The sequence below is a fragment of the Nanorana parkeri genome, unplaced genomic scaffold, assembly GCF_000935625.1.
Source record: "Nanorana parkeri isolate BGI_ZX_2015 unplaced genomic scaffold, ASM93562v1 scaffold183, whole genome shotgun sequence".
Lineage (NCBI taxonomy): Eukaryota > Metazoa > Chordata > Amphibia > Anura > Dicroglossidae > Nanorana > Nanorana parkeri.
The window spans coordinates 220,213-243,544 of record NW_017306451.1 but is presented as its reverse complement, the minus strand read 5'-3'; the positions used below and the strand labels follow the sequence as shown (position 1 = coordinate 243,544).

The 23,332-nt window shown below is 40.4% G+C and overlaps 2 protein-coding genes across 2 annotated transcripts in view; one reads left to right on the top strand and one right to left on the bottom strand.

The window, feature by feature from the left end:
• The window catches only part of BABAM1 (BRISC and BRCA1 A complex member 1), a 24,339-nt gene extending 19,394 nt beyond the window's left edge, over positions 1-4,945 (top strand). Inside the window, exons 8-9 of the mRNA XM_018555091.1 lie at positions 1,364-1,444; positions 4,742-4,945. Of these exons, the coding sequence (XP_018410593.1) occupies positions 1,364-1,444; positions 4,742-4,945 (285 nt within the window). The remainder of the gene's footprint in view (positions 1-1,363; positions 1,445-4,741) is intronic.
• Positions 4,946-20,115: 15,170 nt separating this feature from the next.
• Positions 20,116-23,332, bottom strand: part of INSR (insulin receptor) — a 122,809-nt gene continuing 119,592 nt past the window's right edge. The window contains exons 20-21 of the mRNA XM_018555070.1: positions 21,591-21,725; positions 20,116-21,336 (exon numbers count right to left, since the gene is read on the bottom strand). Coding sequence (XP_018410572.1) covers positions 21,009-21,336; positions 21,591-21,725 — 463 coding nt within the window. The 3' untranslated portion in view covers positions 20,116-21,008. The remainder of the gene's footprint in view (positions 21,337-21,590; positions 21,726-23,332) is intronic.

The window sequence follows — 23,332 nt, the reverse complement described above, 5'->3', positions numbered from 1 at the left end:
TGCCTAGGGAAGCCCCAAACCAAAATAATCCACTGAAGCCGGGTATACACAGGTACGACTCTTGATGAACCAGATGAAATTTGTACAGTGTGTGCCGCTGTTGGTACCCTTCTGTCTGGCATCACTCGATCAGCTAATGGAAGGAGCCAGTTGGAAAATTTTTGGCATGCTGTACAGATCTCACCACCAGAATCCTAAGAGAAGCCAGTTAGTGATAAAACCCATCAGCATCTACATGAAACTAGACACGTCTGACGGATATCAGAAGGAGGCCACTGCTAAACTCTCTTCTGAAAATACTAGCTGTCTGGCTTCAATACCTTCTGAGTCACTGACTGAGTCTTTTACTTCAAGTCGGCGGCACATCCACCCAGTGTGATTAGAAGCCGGACCGGACAATTTAGCGGAGGGAAAAACAGAAAGACAGTCCTAAGTGCAGCAATCCAACTATTTATTAAAACAGAAAATGTGTTTGCACTTACAAGATTGTAGAGTTTTAAAAGCATGTGGGTGTGAAGGACACCCAACCTAACGGATCTTCTGGTGTGTCGGGGAAGACGCAATGGATCCCTTGACGCGTTTCATCCAATCTGGGCGTTTTCAAAATGGTTCTAATTATTGGGGGAAGTTTTATTTGAAATAATTAACCCTGTCTGTACTGTGCTGGCAGATTTTCATTATCAATCACTTAACAAGTTGAGTGTATGTTAATACACTTTAACAAAAGCCGTCCCTCAGCTCACGGACATCTATTCAAACCACTAGAAGCTTCCTGTAGTGTCATTTGTATAATCCTGCTCTAAAGAAACCGCTAAGAATATATATTAAAACATTTTTTTTTTTTTTTAGGTATGATGTGTGAATGAGAACACATAACAAACATACAGAGGGGGTTTCTTAAATTTAGCTGCAAAGTGGTAGTGTCCTTTTGAGGTGTCATTCACCTGGGCAGTGAAAGGGCGGTAAAAACAAACACTTGATCTGGCTCACCTAAAAGCTAACATGGCGGCCACAATGCAATGCAATTTTATAGGCAGGCAAAGTTCCTTGCCAAACGCGACCATTGCAATTAACGATATTGCAATTCAAAGTCACCATTGAGATAAAAAACAAAAAAACATTCAGGAGGAGGCAGTATCACCTCCTGAACTGTCAACAACAATGGGGATAACTTTTAAGAGGGAGCTGCACAAGTAAACGAGGCCTTACTAACTAGCTTTGCTTTACAATGTAACAACACTAAGGGGTCCCAACATGGGCAGTGTGACAAGACTCTGCATAGCATGTCTTCTGCTGCTGTTGTACTTAGAATTCCATTTGCAGTTAGCGTTCCAGTGTTAAACCCGAATTCTTTCTTTTACAGAAAATGCTGCAGTGCCCTTATTTCTTCTTTGATGTTGTCTACATCCACAATGGGGCTGAGGAGGAAGACATGAGCTGGAAGGTAAGCTGTGTGATGGGTCTCACCTGTAACTTGTAGTGCTGCTGTCAGTGTGGACAGGTCACATGAGATTGGGACACTTATCCCAATTTAACACTCGCATGCTTTTATTAGCCATATAGACCAACGTGCAATATTTATGGCAGACCTGAAGTTTACAGACTTTCCCTCTACCCTCTTACAGCTCACTACTCAAAAACAGTAATGCAAGTGCTGAAATACTAACAAGCAGCCTGATAGCCTGATCCTTCCCAATTGTTGCCTGACTACAGTCACAGAAAGGAGTTTGAGCTGTGTGAGGCAAACATAATACCGACCGGATGTTCAGGCAGAGGCAGCCAACCGGTGCTTTTGCCTTACACAGATCCCACCTTTCCCCAGAGTTGTATTCTGGCAACAGCTAGTAACACTGAAGCCGGCCATACACCTATAGATTATCTGCAGATTTTTTTATGGTCAGATGGAAAAAGTGCAACAGATTCCTTCATCTACGCCAGGGGTGCCCATTGGGTAGATCGCGATCTACCAGTAGATCGCAAAGCGAACACTGGTAGATCGCGATCGGCTCACTGACCTGTGTCCCGTCCTCCTGCGGTGCTCGTGCGGCTGAATGTGTCAGACGACGGAAGGGGAGAGGAGACCTGGGAAGCTGCTGCAGTGGAGGTAAGAAAAGACAGACAGAGAAACAGCAGAGAGAAGAGACAGCAGAGAGAGAAGAAAGACAGCAGAGGAAGTGAGAGGAGAGAGAGAGAGAGGGCCAATTCACACCACAAAGTTAGTGTTCCAGAGTGTGGGCCTCTAGAACGCATTGGAACGCAAGCCGCCCGGCTCCCTGCGTTCAGGGACGGGAGGGCGTGTGGCGATGCATTGAAGTCAATGGCACCACAGCCACGCCCCCAGTGTGATCGCCCGCACCCGGAAACGCAGGCACATTAATGCCTGTGTTCCGGTCCAGCCCGATCTGCAAAAATGCAACATTTGCAAACTGTGTGGATGAAGGAATCTCCCACTGGGCCAAGCTTCAGTATCTTGCTAGTCGACCCCGCTGGCTCTTAAAATACCTGAACAATGCCTGCATCCAATCAGATTGTTCAGGTGTTTTGATACTGAAGTTTGGCCCAGTGGGAGATTCCTCCATCCACACAGTTTAGTGTAGGTGTATGGTCAGCTTGAGATCACCAAGATGGGAGGAAGCCTGTGTTGCTTGGGCATAAGTAGTTCAGCACTTGCATTGCTGTTTTTACATAAAGGGGTGGACAAGTTGTAAACTGACTTTAGGTCAGCTTTAAGTAGCAGAACAGAGTATTATAAATTCACCCTATACTTCCATTCTTAGTGTTTTAATTCCTATAGTGTGCAGGGGTCACCAGTGCGTGGCGCACAGAGTGCAGGGGTCACCAGTGCGTGGCTATCACGTACCTGAGGCTGAGACTGGAAGATGGGGAGGCGTCTCTTGCGTTTCGTGTCCTGCGAAAGAGAGGCTGGCTCCTCCTTATAGCTCACATGGAAGGGACCACATGGTTCCGAAATGTCGCTTAGCAATGTGACACTACCAAGTTCAATAAAGAGTGACTATAGTTCGATTTGGAGTGCAAGTGACTTTTTCTAAGTTTGATTTGCAGAAGCATCTGCAATCACTTCAGCACCCACCCGACTTTTGTGGGGCTTTCCGGTCAGGAGTGCGATGGGATCTACTATGTATCGCGGAGTGTGAGATTGGCGCAGTGGTGACCCAGCAAAATGTCAGCAATTGCTTAGTACTATACGGTACTAGCGCTGCGGCTTGCTGTGCGATATTGAAACCTCACAATGCCCTTCTACTCACCTGGCCACAAGGTGGGCCCTCACAGTGCCACTATTAGCAAATAGAGAACCAGGTCTATCACTCAGTACAGAACCAGTTACAGGATGTGCCAGCACAAAAAGAGGTCTGTATATGTATGTGGTTAAGTTTACTGTTTTATATGGAAATTGTAGTCCATCACGGGAGTGATCTTGGACCGGTGACTACAACACACACAGGGACCATGGGGAACAAAAGTAGCCACCCTCCAGAAGGAAGGACAGTGTCATTAATTCAGAGATGATTTGAGGATCTACAGCTGAGTGATACACAAATAAGACACATGTTTGTTAATAGTTAGGGGACTTGAATGTATTTTTAACTCCTGAGTTTAGTGTCACTTTAACTGGGCTTGCTTTATAATGTGGAAGATGCTTCACCACTGATCCAGGTGGCTTTTCTCAGGTCTAATCCGTGTCAGGAACAAACCCCAGCACTAGTTCTAGTCAAGTCCTACAATTGTAAAACAAAGCCCATGAGCAAAATAGTTAATTTTAGCTTTAAATAAAACTGACACTGGACTGGAAAATGTCCCAACCTACCTACACAAGTATGGATTTGGTTAACAGCTGACCAGCCAATGCTAAGGTCAAGCAGCCGGAAGCAAATGTTTATGGCAAGCTTAACTTTCTAATTTTACTTCACATTATTTCCGGCAGTGGAAAAGTAATTTCATAAGTTTTTCCACTCTTGTACTTGTACTACCGGTACTTTAGAACAAGAGGGGTCAGCAGGGCCTCCACATTTTGTTAACACACACTCCCCACTCTTTTCTTTTTTCTCTTTCACTCTCTCTCCATCCCTCACTAATGTATAACTATATATTAGGGATGCACCGATACCGAGTATTTGGGTGAGTACTCGTACTCGCCCAGATGCTCCGATACCTAGCACGAGTACTTCCTGGTTCAGAAAGCCGGGCAGCGCGTCATTACACGCTGCCCGGTTTCCTGATTGGTCAGGAAACGGCTCTATGCTCTCTAGTCACTTGTGATGAGAGAGCATGAAGCCGACTTCCCGGCCAATCAGGAAGCCGGGTAGGGTGCAATGACGCGCTGCCCGGCTTCCCGATTGGTCAGGAAGCTAGCAAATCCGAAAGCCGGGTGCCGTATAATGACGCAGCGACCGGTATTCTGATTGGCCGGGAAGCCGGCTTCATGCTCCCTCGTCATCTCATGAATCATAATATTAAGAAAGTGACCTTAAAGCATTAGTTTGTATTGCTTTAGAAAAAATGTGACCTGTCCCTTTAAGAAAAAGTATCGGTAATTGGTATCTGCAAGTACTTGATCAAAAGTATCAGTACTCGTACTCTGTCTTAAAGTGGATCGGTGCATCGCTACTATATATGTATATAAAGATATTATTTAACCCTTGATTAGCACTACACACAAACTATTCTTGGATAATGTTTCAGTCACTTGAAGTCGCTCATAATATCCTTTTTCCTTTATTAGGATGCGTACGAATTCTTCAGTAGCTTAGACCCTAAAGGCACTAGCTACAAATATGAGGTCTCAATGACAGGATCTGCTTTGGAGCTTCACAACTGTATGGCAAGATTGCTCGCACATCCCCTCCAACGCCCATTCCAGAGTCACGCCTCCTACAGCCTTCTAGAGGAGGAAGAAGAAAGCACAGAGGTGGAGGTTACCGTCTGAAGCATTGTAACTTCTTAAGTAACCTAATTTATACTTGATATAATTATTTCATGTTAATGCTAAACCATTTAAAATAAAGTCACATACTTTTTATATTTCTTTGCATTTTGAGTGCTGTTGGTTGTAACCTTTTGGGGCTTGTTTTGCTACATAAAGGAGCCCTGCAGTCTACATTCTTCACCTAATTCCAGCCAAAACTTTTTATTTTTCACTAAAGTGGTAAAGTGTTAGAACCTGTGTCAAGTTTTAACTGCTGTATGTGTTACCATAAGGCCCCATTCACACGCAAATCGGCCGGCACGTACAGCTCCGTGCGGGGCCATACCAAGCAGCTGCCGGGAAGGACAGGTGCTGCGTGTGATTAGTACGCAGCCCCCGCCCTCCTCTATGGGGCCACGCGGCCGCACGCCCCCTATGCTCACCTCAATTGCAGGTCCTTAGGGGTGCGGGTGAGCGTATTCATACGCCGCCGGAATGAATCCTGTATGCGTCCCGGCCAGAAAACCCGCACCCCTATGCACCTGCAATTGAGGTGAGCGTACGGCCGCGTAGCCCCATAGAGAAGGACGGGGGCTGCGTACTAATCACACGCAGCACCTGTCCTTCCCGGCAGCTACTTGGTACGGCCGTGCACGGAGCTATACTTATTCTGGCTATATTTCCTGGCTGACACTTGCCTCTTGACGCCGATACAGAAATGGGGTAAAACTCTCAGAGGTTCTAACACTTTCCCTTTCTATTAGAAAAAAAAAACAAATGTTGCTGTAGTAATTGTTATACAGTATTTACTTAATGACACTTGCAGACTATTGCAATGTCATTTTACACACACACACGGCTGCATCTTGACAGCCACTCCTATTTGATACATTGAAATTCCTAGCTGTCATTTAAACAGCAGTAGCATGGGAGAGGAGCAGGGCTTAGGCGCTATATCCTAGCACATTTTATAGGGCATACCTTCTACGCTGAAAGTCCTCATGTGGTTTATGAACAATATCACTAAATGTGATATATTGAATGAATGTTTAGAATCTCCTGAAAGTGCAGTGGTGGCTTTCTTTTATACTTTATTAAAATCTACATTTTTGAAAATTTCTGTCTGTCATTGTTCCCTTATTAGAGGTTCACACACATGCAAGAGTTAATGGGGCTGAAAATTATTCATATGACTGAATAAGTGCTGGTGCCATGTTGTGTTTTTCTATCCGGACTATAACTAAGAAAATGTATACAAAACCAGTACCATTTCCCTTTAAGAGAATAGCTCTCAACTGAGAGTGTATACACACACACACACACACACACACACACACACACACACACACACACAGAACTTGATGGACCTGTGTCTTTATTCAACCTCAAATATATATATATAATGTATGTATGTAATAGAATCTACACTTGGACATATTCTCTTTCTTAGTACCGGACACTCAACAACCAATCTGGAAGTTGCGTTTTTGCAACTGAAGATAAAAAAATGGTCTCTGCTGTATTTAAAGTGAACCTGTAATTAGCAAACAAAATTCCAAACAGGCATACCTGGAAAAGAAGCTGGTGAATAGCCAAGCTGGCCATATACGATGCGAATTTCAGATGGTTGTTGTTAATGAATATGAAGGAAACAGCAGGTACTTCATTCATCAATGCTTGCAGGCGTTGCTGGAGCAATCTGTTCTATTTCTTTCGTTCAGCCCGTGGGTGGAAGGTAGAAATAGAACCGTGTACGGCCAGCTGTACTTTTTCCCACGCTACCAAAATGCCACTCTAAATCCTCAGCTGAAACTAACACTTCCGTTCACATCGATCTCCTAGTTCTCCTGCAGTGCTCAGTGGTTCTCTCGCCAACTTCCACTTCACTACAGAACAGTGGGAAAGGTAAGTAGTCACTGGTTTCCAGGTATGTTTGGAATTCTGCTTGATGACAGGGTCATTTTTAGGAAACCACCATGGACCTTAATTGCTACTGGGGCTAAGAAGAAAAGCAGAAACGGACAGAATAGAAAAATACATCACTAGGTCATTGGTGTTGCTGGAAACACTTCACCTTCTCCCAAGAGTAGAAAAGACTTCCATCCTGATCATGTCCTCCCACTAGGACCAAGTAGACTGCTACCCAGTGACCTGAGAGATGATCCAGCACAAGCTTGAGTAGCACCTGGGGTGGAATGACCTGTGCCTCCCAACCACCCCCCAGCCTGGTCTGTGTCCCTTTTTTTTTTTTCCCCTCTCCCCGCAGCATGTTCGTGATCTCACCTATCCCTTCCTTTTGCTTCCTCTTTTAATATTCTCTCCTACCTGCCGTTCCCCCCGGCGGGTAGGATGATGTGAATTCCATAAAGTACATGAACGGTACCTTGTGGTATTATACTGTATGCCCACTGTTGGAATACTTTTCTGTATTATTAAAATTGAACTAAAGAATGAGAGTGGGGGAGAGCAGAAACCACAAGCTTTGTGACCAATACTTTAGAGGAAAAATGAGTTGCTATTTGAGATGTAAAAGGCTCTGGCTTGGATTTCCTGACTGGCAGATCAATAAAGATGGCACAATCCTTAAGTGTTAGTCGATTAATCGAACTTAATAATCGGCTAACTAATCGATTATGAAAATAATCGTTAGCTGCAGCCCTAGTGCATTTATCCTTTAAGCTTGAACTCCTGGTATAAATATTTATGTATACTTACACGGCTGTACATACACAGAGGGTCACTCCCTACTTGACACTGCGGCCATTCAGTGAACACCTAGAATTTTTTCAAAGAATACTAGACGTTCTCTGGACATGGGGCGGTGACATCACGACAAAGTCTCTCATCCAATCAGAGAATGCCTAGCATCTATTCATAAAAATTCTAGGAGTTTGCTGAATGCCCACTGTGTTTTCACAGCAGAGGGGAAGTCTCTCGGCACAGCACCATCATACAGGAGTCTGAAGACCACAGTAAAGCACTGTAATAGCACTGGCTACTACAGTGTTTTACAGGATGCCCGTGGCGCTACCAGGTATGTATATTTACATGTGGCCAGGCTGGATCAATGCAAGTATACATAAATCTTTATAGCTAGAGTTCAACTTTATTTTCGATACTGAAATACATATACAGTATGCATCCCTGGCTGGGAGACCTGACTTTTTTTCTGCTGTAGTCAAGCAACGCAGCAGGTCTCCTCATCACTGGTAGTTTAAGTCACGTCCTTCACATGACCACACTTTCTTCAGACCTGGTTTCCTTATTCTCAACACAAAATGTAGGTACTCCTGCATTATATACGTTTTATCGGTCTTCTTCGGCATAAAGAATTCCATCATCTTATACACTTTACAATTGAATTAATTTACCCTTAAATCAATGTCCACAGTGCTGTATTGAAAAGAGCACAACATATATTATTATTCTCATGGAGAACAATTGAAGTCTGTCTCTCCACAGAGAAGTAGAGCTCATGTGGTGCAGTTAATTGCGCTACAAAAATAAAAATGCAGCATGTCTACATTGTTGTGCAGCATATTGCACTCCACATCTGTGTTGTGATGTGAGCGAGGCATATCGACAACAGTGGTGACTGGAGTTGTTGCTGAAAAATGCCAGTCACTGGCACTGTAAACAAGCCCATGTATGACATTGCCATGGGTTTTTTTGAGATAGGCCTGATGGCAACATCCTTCAATGTCCATTTCTTGCCACGGTCTATTCCTAATTCAAAAGTCCTCAATGCGCTAATAACTCATGGAACTTTTCTCTGGGTTAGGACTTTTCACCCATGCAGTTCATCTTCCTGCTCATCACCTTCATTGATCGATGATCATAGTAATAGTTCCTTACTGGTTACGCATGTTATGGTTTACACGTATTCTGAGCCTAATATTTCCCAACCTTCTTTATCAAAGCTATCTCTTTAGTTAATGTCCCAACAGCCCAATTCATGCCATCTGCAAACCCTACTTACAAATGGAAGTACCTGATTAGCTTCTCCACCAGTCATATATTTGATCCATCTAATCTGGGTTTTTAGCAGCTTCAGATTCTCTGTGCTCTTACAGAGATAGAGATTTCAGGGTTAGGTCAATTATACCATCATAGCCCCCTCAGGGACTTGCTGGGCTTCTCATTAGCTAATTATCCAGTTTCTAAACTGTGTGTTAAGTTGTGGCCTCCAATAAAACTTTTCTTTTCTAAATAGGATGTATCTCTAAGTATCAATGGTATATCTCATGAGCCCTTACATGCAATTGAGAACTGTTCCATGTAAGACTTGGCCTTCACCACTTTGGTGTATAGCTTTCCGAGTAGTGGATGAAAAACCACATCAACCATACTATACTTTGTTGTGTGCGATGAGAATGACCACTTAACGCCCCACAGCCAAAAGTTTTTTCTTTTAGTTTTGAATAGAGATAGGAAATATGTAATGACGATGAATTTGTTAAGTGAATAAGGTAATTTATGGATAATAAATCAAGCAATAACATCAAAAGAGGCTACTCTTGGATACATTTATTTCATAAATTTTATATAAACAGTTAATTGTTGAATAATTTACACTCTGCACGTTTCCTTTCAATAGTCAAAGATATTTTCTGTACATGACGGTTTTAGCTCTAATATGAAAACAATGAAAAAATAAACCGCTTTTTTTTGTGTTTTTTCTTTAATTATTATTGATATTTTTAGTTTTAGGATTGTTTAAAATGTCCTTTTTCATAAACCATGGCACATAGACATTATATATATATATATATATATATTTGATCCTTATACTGAATTTTAACTGTTCCTCTGCAGACAACGAGATGGTTCTGACTGCAAGTGCCTCGTTCGACAGCTGAGGAAAAGTTAAAATGAGGTATTTGATGGGTGAGGGAAGGGAGGGGAATGGGGTAGCATAACAGCATTTTTAGGGGATGAGCACAAAAAAGCAGCAAAACATAAATAACCTCTTTACTACCCATGTACTAAAGAGGTACACAAAGTGACATAAAAATAAGTGTGATTGGCAGGAACATTGCAAGAGTTATTTCAATTATCCAGTTCAATGTCAAGCACTAAAGATACTAGACAGTGAGTAGGACAATTAAGCACAATCCTTCAATGCCCTATCCACATAGATAGATCACATAGTAAGTAAATCGTAGGCAGAATTAAGGGAGGCAGTGAGTGAGATGAGGCTGACGGCCAGTATTCACAGAACAGATATGTATTTACAAAACAGCTAAGCAAAATTGAGTCATACGGGAGCACGCAGTTAATTGGTAATGGATGTAGCATCACAGAGGTGACTCTAGAAAATATATTTAAGTGATAGTTCTTTGATACGCACAGAATTCTATTAATAGTAATAAACATTTAAAAGCATGTCTGACAAGTATTCTGGAAAAAAACAAAACAACTGGTGTAAAACAATGCTGTGGTAAGGATGATTGCCTCAGTTTGGCACTGGGCATGTTACAGAATCCCACTAACCGTGGCATAGGTTGTGTAGAACTGCGTGCAGTATTTTTGGAGATAATTTGTATTACTTTTAGTTCCTGGGATGAGTGATATTCTACAAACCCAGACTCTAATCTGACAAAGTGACCATCGAAAATTTTAAAATAATGCATTTGTAATAAAAAAAAATACCAAGCAGAACTCCATCCTTGCTCTACAGGGCCTAAAGCCGTCAATGGTTCTGTAAGTGAAATAAACCAATGAACTGCAGAGATGTCTGTATCAGAACCCATGAGATCACTACCAGATTGCCTGGCACACCAGATGTGGACCACAAAGTGCACAAAACAGAATATTTATACCCTTATGGCATTTGCAAAATAAGTAGGCTGATACTGCTGGTCTACTAAAACTCTAGGTGCTTGGCTATGTCTGGCTTCCATATTTTTAAGTCACAGACCTGGAATGAGCAAGCAGCAAATGGAAGTCAAGATTTCTTATCTTTATACTTGTATCAGGTCAGTGTCTTAATGCTTAGATGTGAAACAAACATCAAGCATATTAAGTAGCAGAAGTCAGCAACAAGACTGTACGTATTTCTCTCTCTTCCTTTGCGTACCTATTTTGCCAATATGCAGGAATATATTAAACAGAAATGTGTGGCTATCTTAGAATTATTCATGATTAGTGGCTCCTCCCTTAAGAAAACAAAAAACACAAACTATGAAAAGGGGTTAAAAACAAGTGGATGGGAGGAAGCAAAACATAAGATGCTTCTTTAAATATACAAATACATGGCAGGAAGGAGAAATATTAGATTAAAATAAAACTTTACCCTGGACACTTTACTTCTGGCTGACAGCAACAAGGGTTTGGGACCGGAGAGAAAATTTGACAATATAATATTATACCACACAGACAACAGATATACAATACACTCCTAGGAAAGAACCATCTTTCCATTATTTCAGAATTCTTCGAGAAAAGAAAAAAAAAAAAGGCTCGGTTTAACAGTTAAGGCCTGTTGCTATAGGAGGCAACAAAACACTCAGAAAAAGGTGTTTTCACTGATTTTGCTAAAAGCAGTCAATTACAACCAGCGAATCGCTGTACTTACATAAGAACATAGAGGAAATATGCCACACCAGATGCAAATTCTGCCTGACAACAGCAAACGCACAAGTAGCAACACCTTTTGTTGAAGGTTTGATTAAAGATCCAAGAGGTAATCAGGTTTTATAATATACTCTTTATCTAACAAGCTAATATCAACCGGCGCAAACAATTTTAAAAATAACTATAATTACATTCACATTAATTATACTGCAACAACACAAGCACTTAACATAACTCTGCAAGAATGTCGTTCCCAGGTACCATATGCTAACAACTCCATAGCCGCAGTACTGCCAAGAAAACATCCCTCAATCCCTGGAGACTGGAACACTAAATAGAAACATGAAGAGGCTCAAATACTTACATTAAGGGCCCATACTGACAGGTTTTGTGTTGATGGCATCAGTTTGAGACCTTTTTAAGTTCACTCAGAACTTTACCTGCAGTTGACCTCCTTCGCACCTGCTTCAAGTGCATTTCCATTGGCTTGTATGGGAATGCAAAACCTGCTTGATGCGAACAAAAACCCATCAACACAGGCCCTAAATATGGTAGTCAATGGATGAACATTCTGTGATGGGGGTTTGTAGTCAAGCAGCTGATCAACTAAGTTAATACAGCAAATTCTTCTTTTGTCATTTGACCAAACTGTTATAAAGAGGAGCTTCCTCTATCATCCCAGATCAATCAGCTTCCAAGGAAAGAGCTGTCTCAACCTTCTCCTAACAGTGCTAAGTGCTCGACAGCCATCAGACAGATGTCAGCTAGAAGAACAATAGGGGATTCCCATTTCTAACTATTGCTATCAGACTTAGGGAATTTTCCATCATTTCACTGACAATGGAAAAACCAGGTCATATTTTAGGCTTAGTAAAAGCCAAAATGAAGAACTGGGATGAGTAAAAACTGGTAATATAAAAAAATGGTATGGCAATCGATTAAGTACTGCTGCTTGCAAAGTGTATTCACTCTTTATCTGAGGCATTGGACTTTAAATCATGCAGCACCCTAACACACCCAAATCCCCTCCCTGCCCTTAACCCCAATGCACAGATTTAGCCAGCAGAGGTCAACAAGATACATAGCATGTATTGAATAAACGAATAATAAAAAAGATGAGAACAAATAACATTTTTGGAAAAAAAAAAAAAGTTAAACTCTTTATAATAAAAAATAATCCAAATTCACAGCTAATAATTGCAAGTGCATGCTGGAACATTTTCATTAAAGGGAATGTAACTTGCATCTTATTTTGTTGCCATTCCAAGTAGCAGTTCATTAAAGATCCTGCTTCTAGCGGTTCACGACTTGACCAACAAAAGTTCCAGAAATCTCCACGGAGAGGTGAATAGTTGCCAAAAGTGGCAACACGTGAACACTATTAAAACAAAGTTAATTTGGCAGAAGATCAAACAAAAAAAATACAGAGTACTTTCCCTTTAAAGAAATGGTGTTGTTTAAACCAAGACCCTTCTGAGCACATAAAGGGGTCATGCATGCAATGGAACTTGCTGGTTATAGAGGAAAAAAAAAAAAAGAAGAAAACCCTCTCAGTTTATCACAGTTCCCGGACTACCCATTTTATCCTGCAGGACTCGATGTGCAGCATCCTTGCAGAGCACTGCAACATTGTAACTAGAATGAACATATATAGATATACCACAACATATTTGTTGTTTCGGATAGAATGGGAAAAGTTAGACCTCCTATCAGGTTTTACTGCGATCAGGGGTTCTGTTAGAAGGAGTCCCCCTCACTTCCTTTTACCAGACAGGAAGTGAAGAAAAAGCTGCACCAGGGAAACATACAAAAAAAAGCTCATAGAGTTTCTAGTATTCCCCTACTTTAAAACAAGCATTTGTACCATTTTACTGTACATGACATTAAAGAATCTCTCTGACAGCTGTAAAACCTGACAGGAGTTCTAATCCTTCCCCCAGTCTATTCCAAACTATAAAAAGGTTTTGGCTATAGATACAAGTTACATTTTTTTTAGAAAGCCAGTTATTTTCATCTATATTAAAACATTGTAGCTAGTTTGTTTGGGCAATATTAAGTTATATCGGTGAGATATTTTGGTAAAAGATCACCTTTTCAATTTCACATTTTGATTTTTCAAGTTGTTTCTACGGTAGAACTTCAACCCAGAGTTCCAGTGACACTTCAAATAACCTCATCTGGTTGATGCAGTTGTTTCCCAACTCTGGTCCTCTGGGTGTCGCAATGTATTTTCCAGAACTTTGGGTAGGTGCATAAGTATGCTAATTAGTGACATTATAGGAGGACCAACTGGAATTCTGAACAGAGTTCTAGTAGTACTAGGGGGGAGTGTTTTAGAAACACAAATATATAGGGGGGGGGGGAATGGTTCAGTAATGTGGCTCTAAAATCTAAGCTCTGCGATTAGCCTTGAACCTCAACATTTAAAACATTTCTTTTTTAAGGTAAAGAATTCTGTATTGTTTCAGAATGTTAATTCTATTTCCAAAAGATCACTGATAGGGTAAAGTGGCCATGCCAGCATAAGTGCAGTATTCCCAGTTATGTCCTTTCAGTAGAAAAATTAAAAAGACTATTCAAATGAAAGAGAAAAAAATAACAACTCCAACAAAGTTTGGGGAAGCTACAAATAGTGGGAAGGCACAACATGTGTTTTATTATTGAAATATTATATTATTAATATACTGTTATATATATATTATACAGGATTTAAATAGCGCCAACAGTTTGCGCAGCGCTTTACAATATATTTTATTAAGAAAACGGACACATTTGGAGTTGTGTTTGGGTAGAGAATACTAAAACTATAAAGAGAAGTGCCTTCTTGTTCATTTCTGTGAGGTACCAAGACAGACCTCATTGGGACTAAAAAAATATCACGTTTATAAAAAACAAAGCTGGAGTCTTTAATTATTATGCAGGCAAGATTCATACATTTTCCCTAATTATACTATAAAACAGGTGGCCAATCTAAAAAAACGGATTAAAAATAGATGCGTTAATTAGACTATTTTAACTGTATTTACAAACATCTCATTTTTGTATTTTCTTTTAGGAGCCTTATTGTCAAAACTACATAATTTACTGAATTATTATCTGGGTATAGCCAGACACCAAATTTTGTGGGGAACAAAAAGGTAACAGGGCAAAGGAACCCAGCACTGGCAGCAAAGGGAAGGACACAATTAAATATATCATAGGAGCACCTTCTTCAGCCAAGATGCCCAGAGGTTTCGAAGTTTTATAAATGTCCATTTTTAAGATCCGATATGACGTAGATGATCCTTGATATAGTGAAATGTTGAGCTGAATGGACATTTAGCCATTAATGCTGGGCCAAAATGGGCAAATATTCCAACTAGGGCTGCAACAACTAATCGACATAATCGATTATAATCGATTATTGACAAAGTTGTCAACGTTTTCAATAATCGATTAATCGGCTTCTGATCGGTTGGCCCTGTTCAAGGCTCCACACACGCTGCGCGCCGCACCTCCTCCCCACCTCACGCTCGCCGCTGCCTGACCCGCCCGCATCCACGCTCTTTACGCCGCACCTCCTCCCCGCCTCACACTCACCGCCCGCCCACATCCACGATCGGCACAGGGACGCAGGGAGAAGAAGTAAGGAGGAGCAGGCATGGGTGGATGACAGCCGCCGATAGACAGGTCCGATCTCAGAAGCAAGTTGCTGGAAGACTGCTCAGGTAACCCTGCACTCATTCCCACACATGGTGCTCTATAATGTATTGCTGGGATTTGTATTCCTCTATAGCTGATGGTACATTGTGCTATATATTATACAGAGCAATGTACCATCAGCTATAGAGGAATACAAATCCTAGCAACACATTATACACTGTATGTATAATGTATTGCTGGGATTTGTTGTATTCCTATATAGCTGGTGATATTCTGCACTGCGCTGTATAGAGGACTACAAATCCCAGCAATAATACATTATACAGCGCAATGCAGAATTCCACCAGCTATAGAGGACTACAAATCCCAGCAATAATACATTATATACAGCGCAATGCGGAATACCACCAGCTATAGAGGACTACAAATCCCAGCAATAATACATTATACAGCGCAATGCAGAATTCCACCAGCTATAGAGTACAACAAATCCCAGCAATAATACATTATACAGTGGTGCAATGCCGAATACCACTAGCTATAGAGGACTACAAAACCCAGCAACAGTACATTATACAGCGCAATGCAGAATGCCGCCAGCTATAATGTATTGCTGGGATTTGTTGTACTCCTCTATAGCCCGTGGCATTCTGCATTGCGCCGTATAATGTACTATTGCTGGGTGTTGTAGTCCTCTATAGCCGGTGCCATTCTGCATTGCTGTATAATTTTACACTTTCCTTTTCACTATATTGCACACCACACTTTTTTTCCACCGCTCCAAGCTTGCTCCTGTGATGGACTACAATCTCAATACAAACTAGTAGTCCATCACTGGAGCCATTTTTTTAAATGTATTTTATTGTTTATCCGATTAACCGATTAATCGAACTTAATAATCGGCTAACTAATCGATTTTGAAAATTAATCGTTAGCTGAAGCTCTAATTCAAACGACTATGAAATCTGAAATCTCCCCCTAACTACCACACTCCTGAAGTCACTGCAACCTTATTTACCTAAGAATGGGAATTAAGGACTGTCTGTTCGGTGACAGCATTTAGACTGCAACATGCACTGAAAAGTTATATCAGGTGTCTGAATGGTTGTTTGGTTACTACAGGACAATACAAGCAAATATTTGAGAGACTTTACTACATATGACCATGTGACCTTTCTTGCCAAATCACCATACTTATTCAGTATGTGCGCAGTAAGCAAATTAATCCCCTTTTCTCATGTACAAGAGGGACACCCCAGCACTTACAGAAACGTTCAAGCATGGGACATTTCTGCACCCTACTGTACACTATACTCTGCTACAACCACTACCAAAATTACTGCTTCTGATACAACAGATACCAAATCAGGCAACGCCCCCCGCTTTAAATGACAGAATGTCACAGAAGTAGGATACATGACCCCATGTCTTTAGCAACACAGATGACGGCCTATACTACATGCAAGGCAAACTTGCAAAAACATGCCACAAACACAGCTGATTAGTTCATTCCAATAGCAAGAAAGACTGTGGGCGCCTAGTAACCATTATAACAAAAATTTTAACTTTGTAACTTCTTACAAGGACTTTTTTTCCCCTTAATCCTGTATCAGCAGTAATTAACATTAGAAAGGCTAAAAATAGAACATGAAAAAAAAAAAAAACGTTTTCACATTTAATTCTCACTCACAATGAAGTCTACAATGAAGTTGTTCTAAAAGAAAATAAACAATTTCCGCATTGATTGCCCTGATCAATGAATGTCATCTGTATGCTTGGTTAATGTATATTGGAGCTGTAGACCACAAGCCATTGACCACTATGACTAAAACCAAAATAAAAAGCTAGCCTTCCTGCATCCATTTGGTAGGAGTCTCACAATGACACTCTGATCTGTATTGCTAATTCCAATTTTTTTGTGTGTCATTCCTGCCATTTGCATTCACACCACTTAATAGTTCACTGCCTTCAGTGACCTAAAAGACATTTCTCTGAATAATCCATGCAGCAGTAAACACTGCAAATAAATGATTAGATATGTAAAATACGACAAGGAGAAATTTTTTTTTAAAAAGGTCCAAAAAATGCCTTCTCTAACCAGACATCATTTGCCTTTTAACTCTGCATCTGAGTGACTACTGGCCATGGCCATTATCAGAGGTGTATTGTTTATTTCCCATTAAGAAAGATGCAATAGAAGGTTTGAGAATCTATGGCAGGAGGAAGTAAAGTAAATCCAACCTGAAGATATCAAAACTGGAGCCCCTGAAAGATATTAAAAGCCAGTGGATTATTCGGCCCATTCGTTTACATCCATAACGAATATATTAGCTTTTGTGGACTTTAGGCCCTAGTCAAATACACCTTTTCTTAAAGAAAAAAAAATCTTGCCCTACTAATATTTTAAAATAATTTTTAATAGAATAGATAACGTATATAATCAAATCCAAATCATTTTACATACATTTTTAAAAGACAGATTGAAACTGTGCATACTCCACTAATCCAAATGTGTAATATATCCATTCAATTGTGAGCTGTCGTTTTAACAACATGTTAGAAGGCGTTACTTGCTGGAGTGCTCCATAGGAAAATAAAAAAGGATGCTTGTGACATTTTCATTTAGTCCCACCAGGTAGGGGATTGTTATTGTGAAAAACTTGGTGTCTTAACAAAAAACCCCATCTTCCAGCACAGCAGGGGGTTACTTTCTTAATGTACAATTTACTGAGGTAGATAGTGTGCTAACTGAACTCACTCTGCAAGAGGGAAGAAAGAGATCAGTTTGCTGAAGCATAAAATTGTAGGCACAGGAAACGGGATGAAATTTTAGAGAAAATATTGGAACTTGCATATAAAAACACTGTTCGGAAAAAGCAGATACTCGGGAGCTGATTTAAAAAGAAGAGGCCATTTGAAGTGGCCTCAGCAGGCTGTGGCATCTGCTCTAAGGCAAAGTTAAAAACTATTCTCTCATTTTTACTGCTAGATTGTCAGGAAGGTGGCCTGTATGCCATGATAACTGAACAGGGATGGGGTAGTGTTAACCCACAACACTCTAGAAGGCTTGCTGTGGAAAATTGTGTAGTGAAAATGATGCTGCTGCTATACAGATTGGAATAAAAAAATTATATATATAGGAACCCAAAAAAATGCATGTATAAAGTATGCTGAACACAATATAGAGAAAAGATCTGAAAGCAGCATACTTGTGCTTATTGCCAGTAAGGTTAGAGATTAAACAGAATGATTTGTTTTCCAAAAACATCAGCGGCAATATAGGCTTGGCTTCTGATCCTTTCAATACTAGTGGATGAGATGTGCATCAGCATGATAAAGTTCATGTGCAGTCACAAAATTGCTCAATCATGTGTTAAAATGAAAACCAAACTATGTCAAGACTATACCAAAAGACGTGGAGAAAGGACTATGATGTGCTGCTGATAAATGGAGGAAATATGCAACAAGGTACTAAGAATCTTAAAGCAAATATTTAAAGCAAAGGGGATGAACTGAAATTATACTAAGCGCTACAGAGAGTTAAACTGGCTGTATAGTTTTCATAAGACTTTACAAAATATTACAGTTATACCAAAATAAAATCAGCGGAACAACATTAATACGACTATCAGTTACTATAACTATATGGAGAAATATGTTAGGGTAAAATAGAATGGATACAGGGGCCATAATATATGCTATATACATGTAAAAGCTACATGTCATAACAGGAAGTGGTGTAGAGAAGTTATATGGTGCAATGTGTTACTTGTAGATCAAATATGTGTGGGTCAACTGGAGGAGATAAATAGCAAAATAGCACAGCAAAGATTACAAAAAAAAAAAGTACAAAGTGCTGTATAAGGGGACAATAATCATAATAAGAGGGAAGTGATACAAACCAAAGGCCTCATTAGGACGCTATGCAGCAATGTGAGATGGGATGGCAGAAATCTATAAACTACTGTGAACATACAAGAAGTGGTTCATGAACTACTGCACTAGATGTGTAAAAGCTGGGCGTACAGTAGTAGCTAAAACATTCATATTTATGACCCCTGAATTTCACAGACTAACTAAATGACCTCAATGAGTAGATGCTTTAATACATACACTGAAATTACAGTTCGATAAAGAATGTAGCACTACTTACGGAGTGTGGACATGTGAAGAAGTATGGTTTGAAGTATGAGGGCTGTTATTAAAAGTTTTCTGTTAAACTTGTACACTGCTAGGCTTCATCAATAAGCCAGGGCAACATTGAAAATGACACCCAAAGTGCAGTAACCATCAGCAGTAACATTTGAGTTTACTGTAGCCAGATCAGAGAATGATTATATTAGTTGGCTGCTAAGGGCTACTGCACTTTGCTTTCTGCCTTACTAAGTAAGCCTGCATGTTTAGTGTGAAGCCTAATTTTCAGCACAGTATTGTGCGTGCGTGCAAACATGCACACGCTTTTCTTGACACGTAGGTCAAGCCATTACTTCACAGTATAATGCATTTTATCCAATAGTCTTCTAACACAGACAAATGGTACATCAAAAAAAAAAAAAAGAAGGAGTAGCGAAAAATATTTTTGAATTCTGAGAAATCTAGCTTCTACAATGGAACTTTCCAACAGAATATTAGGGAATTTTTGACCAAAACAGATCTTATTTTAAAAATATATCGCGTATACATGAAAAAAAAAAAGCAACTGCTATATATTAATTGTAAGCAAACCAGGCAAAAGACCTGACTTCAGAAAGCTTATACACAAACCACAGAAGCTGTTAGTCACTAGTTACCTCCCCAACTGTTCTGGAGGAGCAGAACTACTCGAAAACACCCCTTTCAGAAAATGCAGTCTTTTGGGGCGAGTATATCATTTTCTGTTTTTCATTCATTAGATATATTACTTTTCCCAACTAACCCTTCTGCTGCTTAAGTAGAAAAGAGATGTTGATATTACACACCAATGGCATTCATGTTTTTGCTTGGAGGGAAGGGGATGGCGAGACTCCCTTTTTGGTCTGATTAAGAACACATTTGACAGAACAAAATATCAACCATCCCAAAGACTTGTTTCTGTTCTAATGAGAAAAACTGGGCCCACCACTGGAGATTCTTGAGCATTCCGTGAATAACAGGAAACCAAATGAATTTGTTGCAGCGAGAAAATAAATCACAGGAGCACAGTTTATGCACCTCGTTGGAAAAGTTCAAAAAGTATTACTTTTGGGGAAACTCAGCAGGTCAGAAGATGAGTGGAAGATGGAGCAACATATAAGGTACACGAACATCACCTTGTTAAACATTCCATGCAAGCGAGTCCTTTCCGCTCATTTCTTACCGAATAGCTTTTTGCATGTGATTTTTCCAATGGCAAAACAGGATAAGACTCTATGGTCATACAACCTCAAATTGAGCTTAGACAGCTTCACAACAATGATTAAGGTTTCAGCAGCCTTAATCCATTACACAAAGAAAGTGTCATTTTTAATTTTGCCTTCTTGTAGAGTATCAGGTCATGCTTTGGCATGTGCTTTCAAATTATTTAGAAACCTTTCTTACTTTATGCATAGCACACCTTTTCCTTGATAGTAAAAAGCCACTGGAAATAAATAGGTAATAAAGTGTAGTTGATTCAAATGGAGTTTTCCACCTTGTTTTGTCTGTTCACAGTTTTGCCCTACAGTCAAACTGTCCAAAAAAAAAAACATCCAAAAGCACAAGACAAAAAACGTCAAGCACCCGATGGGGCAAGGAAACAATCAAAACCTGAAGAGGGCGATGACGGTTTCATGTTTTAGCCATGGGTACAGTTCTGTCCTGAGATTTGACGGAGGATAGTTATGTTTTCAACAGGGGGCGGCTCTGTGTGTTAGGATGGGCTGGAACGAGGCAGAGACAGAATACGTCCATTTTTCCTACTCCCGTTCATGTGGGTGTAGGGGATGTGTTCCTCATAGATATTTCCTCGTTGTCCCTCATCCCGTAATGAACAGGAAGATGGATCCAGAGGGGTGCTCTCCATATTTTCAAAATCCATCTCCAGATCGTCTGTTTCAGGAGGCTTATTTTCATCACTGTAGTAGAAGGACAGCTCCTGAAAACTTGGATGGAGGTCATCCTTTAGCATATCAATGATCTCCAAGAAAGTAGGTCTCATCTTGGGATTATATTGCCAACACATCTGCATCAGACTGTGGCTGTAACAAATAAATTAGAAATGGATTACATGATAAATAATATGTGTATCGGTTGTGTCTAAAGCTAGTCGCTAGTTGAGAATACATTAGATACCTAAAATGGTGTTTGCTACTTTTGTTGAATTAAAGGTAACAAGAAGACTTGTTAAAATAATTCCTACATATCAACTACTTATATATAGCCTCAAATATGTCATGCAACATTTATTTACATGTTCATGTACTGTGCCCTTTTAAAATGATTTAAGACTTACAGTCTAGGGTGACAATTTTCTGGTTGTTCCAGCGACCCTCCATCCATAACAAACTTGAGGACCTGCTCATTAGATAGGCCCTGATAGGGCTGTTCAGCCAAAGTTGTTACTTCCCACAGCACTACACCAAATGACCTGGAAGGAAGACAGTTTTGAATTATTTCTGACTCAATGTAAAATACTTTTCTTGTATGTTAGGGGCACAGGACAAAGCAATTGGGTTATGCTGCTGCCTTCACATGGGTGCAGCGTTGCATGACCAAGTACTACTCAAACCATCACAGCTATGAAAGCTGAAAAATTGCCTGGTAATAAAGGAAATGAACTTACCCAGGCCCCTTGTATTCCAAAGCAAACCTCAGGATATGCAACACATTTTCTTACAATAGAGTATATATTTTGCAATTTAAGTTTTTTTTTTTTAAAGGAGACAGGATCGAGGGGACATGCTCCATCCAGATAGCCTTTGCCCTTCTGGAGAGCACACTCCCTAAGGAGTCTCCAAGGACAGGGTTCCACCAGACAGGTGCACCATGGCTCTGGACCTGTTAAGCGCTCTGCAGCTAACTCATACGTTAAACCCGGGTGTCAATGAGAGAACCTTCAGCAGAGCCCAGTGTCCACAGGACATATTACAGGGTGTTCCTGCTTCTTCCATACAGCAGGGTCCGTGGTACAACCTCTGTAGCCATGCCAAGCATGAGCCGATCTGAAAAGCTGAAAAACGAGCCCCTAAAAGCAACTGCAGAAACTTGCTAGAAGAAAAGTTAACCTTAATAAAAAATAAATTAATTTCCTTCTCTCAGAGGAGAAAAGATGTCTATTCGACAAGGACACAAAGAACTGGAGCATTACCTGGGAACGGTCGGGAAGTATGTTGGCTGAGAGGGGTTATACTACACTGCCCTAACAGCTTTGTGTCAAAGAAACATAACCCAATGTATCTGAATTACTTCATCCTGTGTCCCCAAATGTATGCTTAGGAAAGTTATATTACTTTAATGTATGTTGGGCACCTACTAATTGTTGTGTCTCCAGAAGTGGTTTACTTTAAAAAAAACAAAAAACTGCTCTAGCCTACTCCACCTTCAATACAATACTACCAGTACAGACCCCAGATTCAGACTTGCTATCATATGACTGGCAAAGTCTGCCTACAGCCACAGCAATTTTATATTTAGCATTGTGTTCTTGGTTCCCCTGCTATCCCACGCATAAGCCATGGCTTGCCATAGACAATGACAAGCCAACTCTGTATGAGGTGGGCAAGGAGAGTGGACTAGGGTAAGGTTTTATTTTTAAGGTCTTTTTACCTGTACAAGAAACAATGGCGAGCAGACAGGCAGACATTGGCTCTTCTGCAATAAAAGCTTGCGTATGCGCAGTTCACTGTACATTCCCTGAATGCCTCAGTAACGGGAGATGCATCATCTCAGGGTGCGCATGTCGCACCACTGGAGTGCACTAATTATTTCGCATTTTTCACATGTATTAAATAAATGTGAATTAACTGCATGTCTTTTCTCATTAAGGTAGACTGGTAAAGCGTCACATTAGCTAACTAATCAGCTGCTAGCCAACAACACATTTTCTCTACCAAGTATTATTCATATCTGCATGTTTGTTTTAGCATGAATGTTTGCTGATATTGTCGTAGAGAGTTAAACATACGATAGCTGGATAGAGTTTCTGCGCTTTACACACATTTACACGTCAGTGTTCTCTGGATAGTCTCAGTTCAG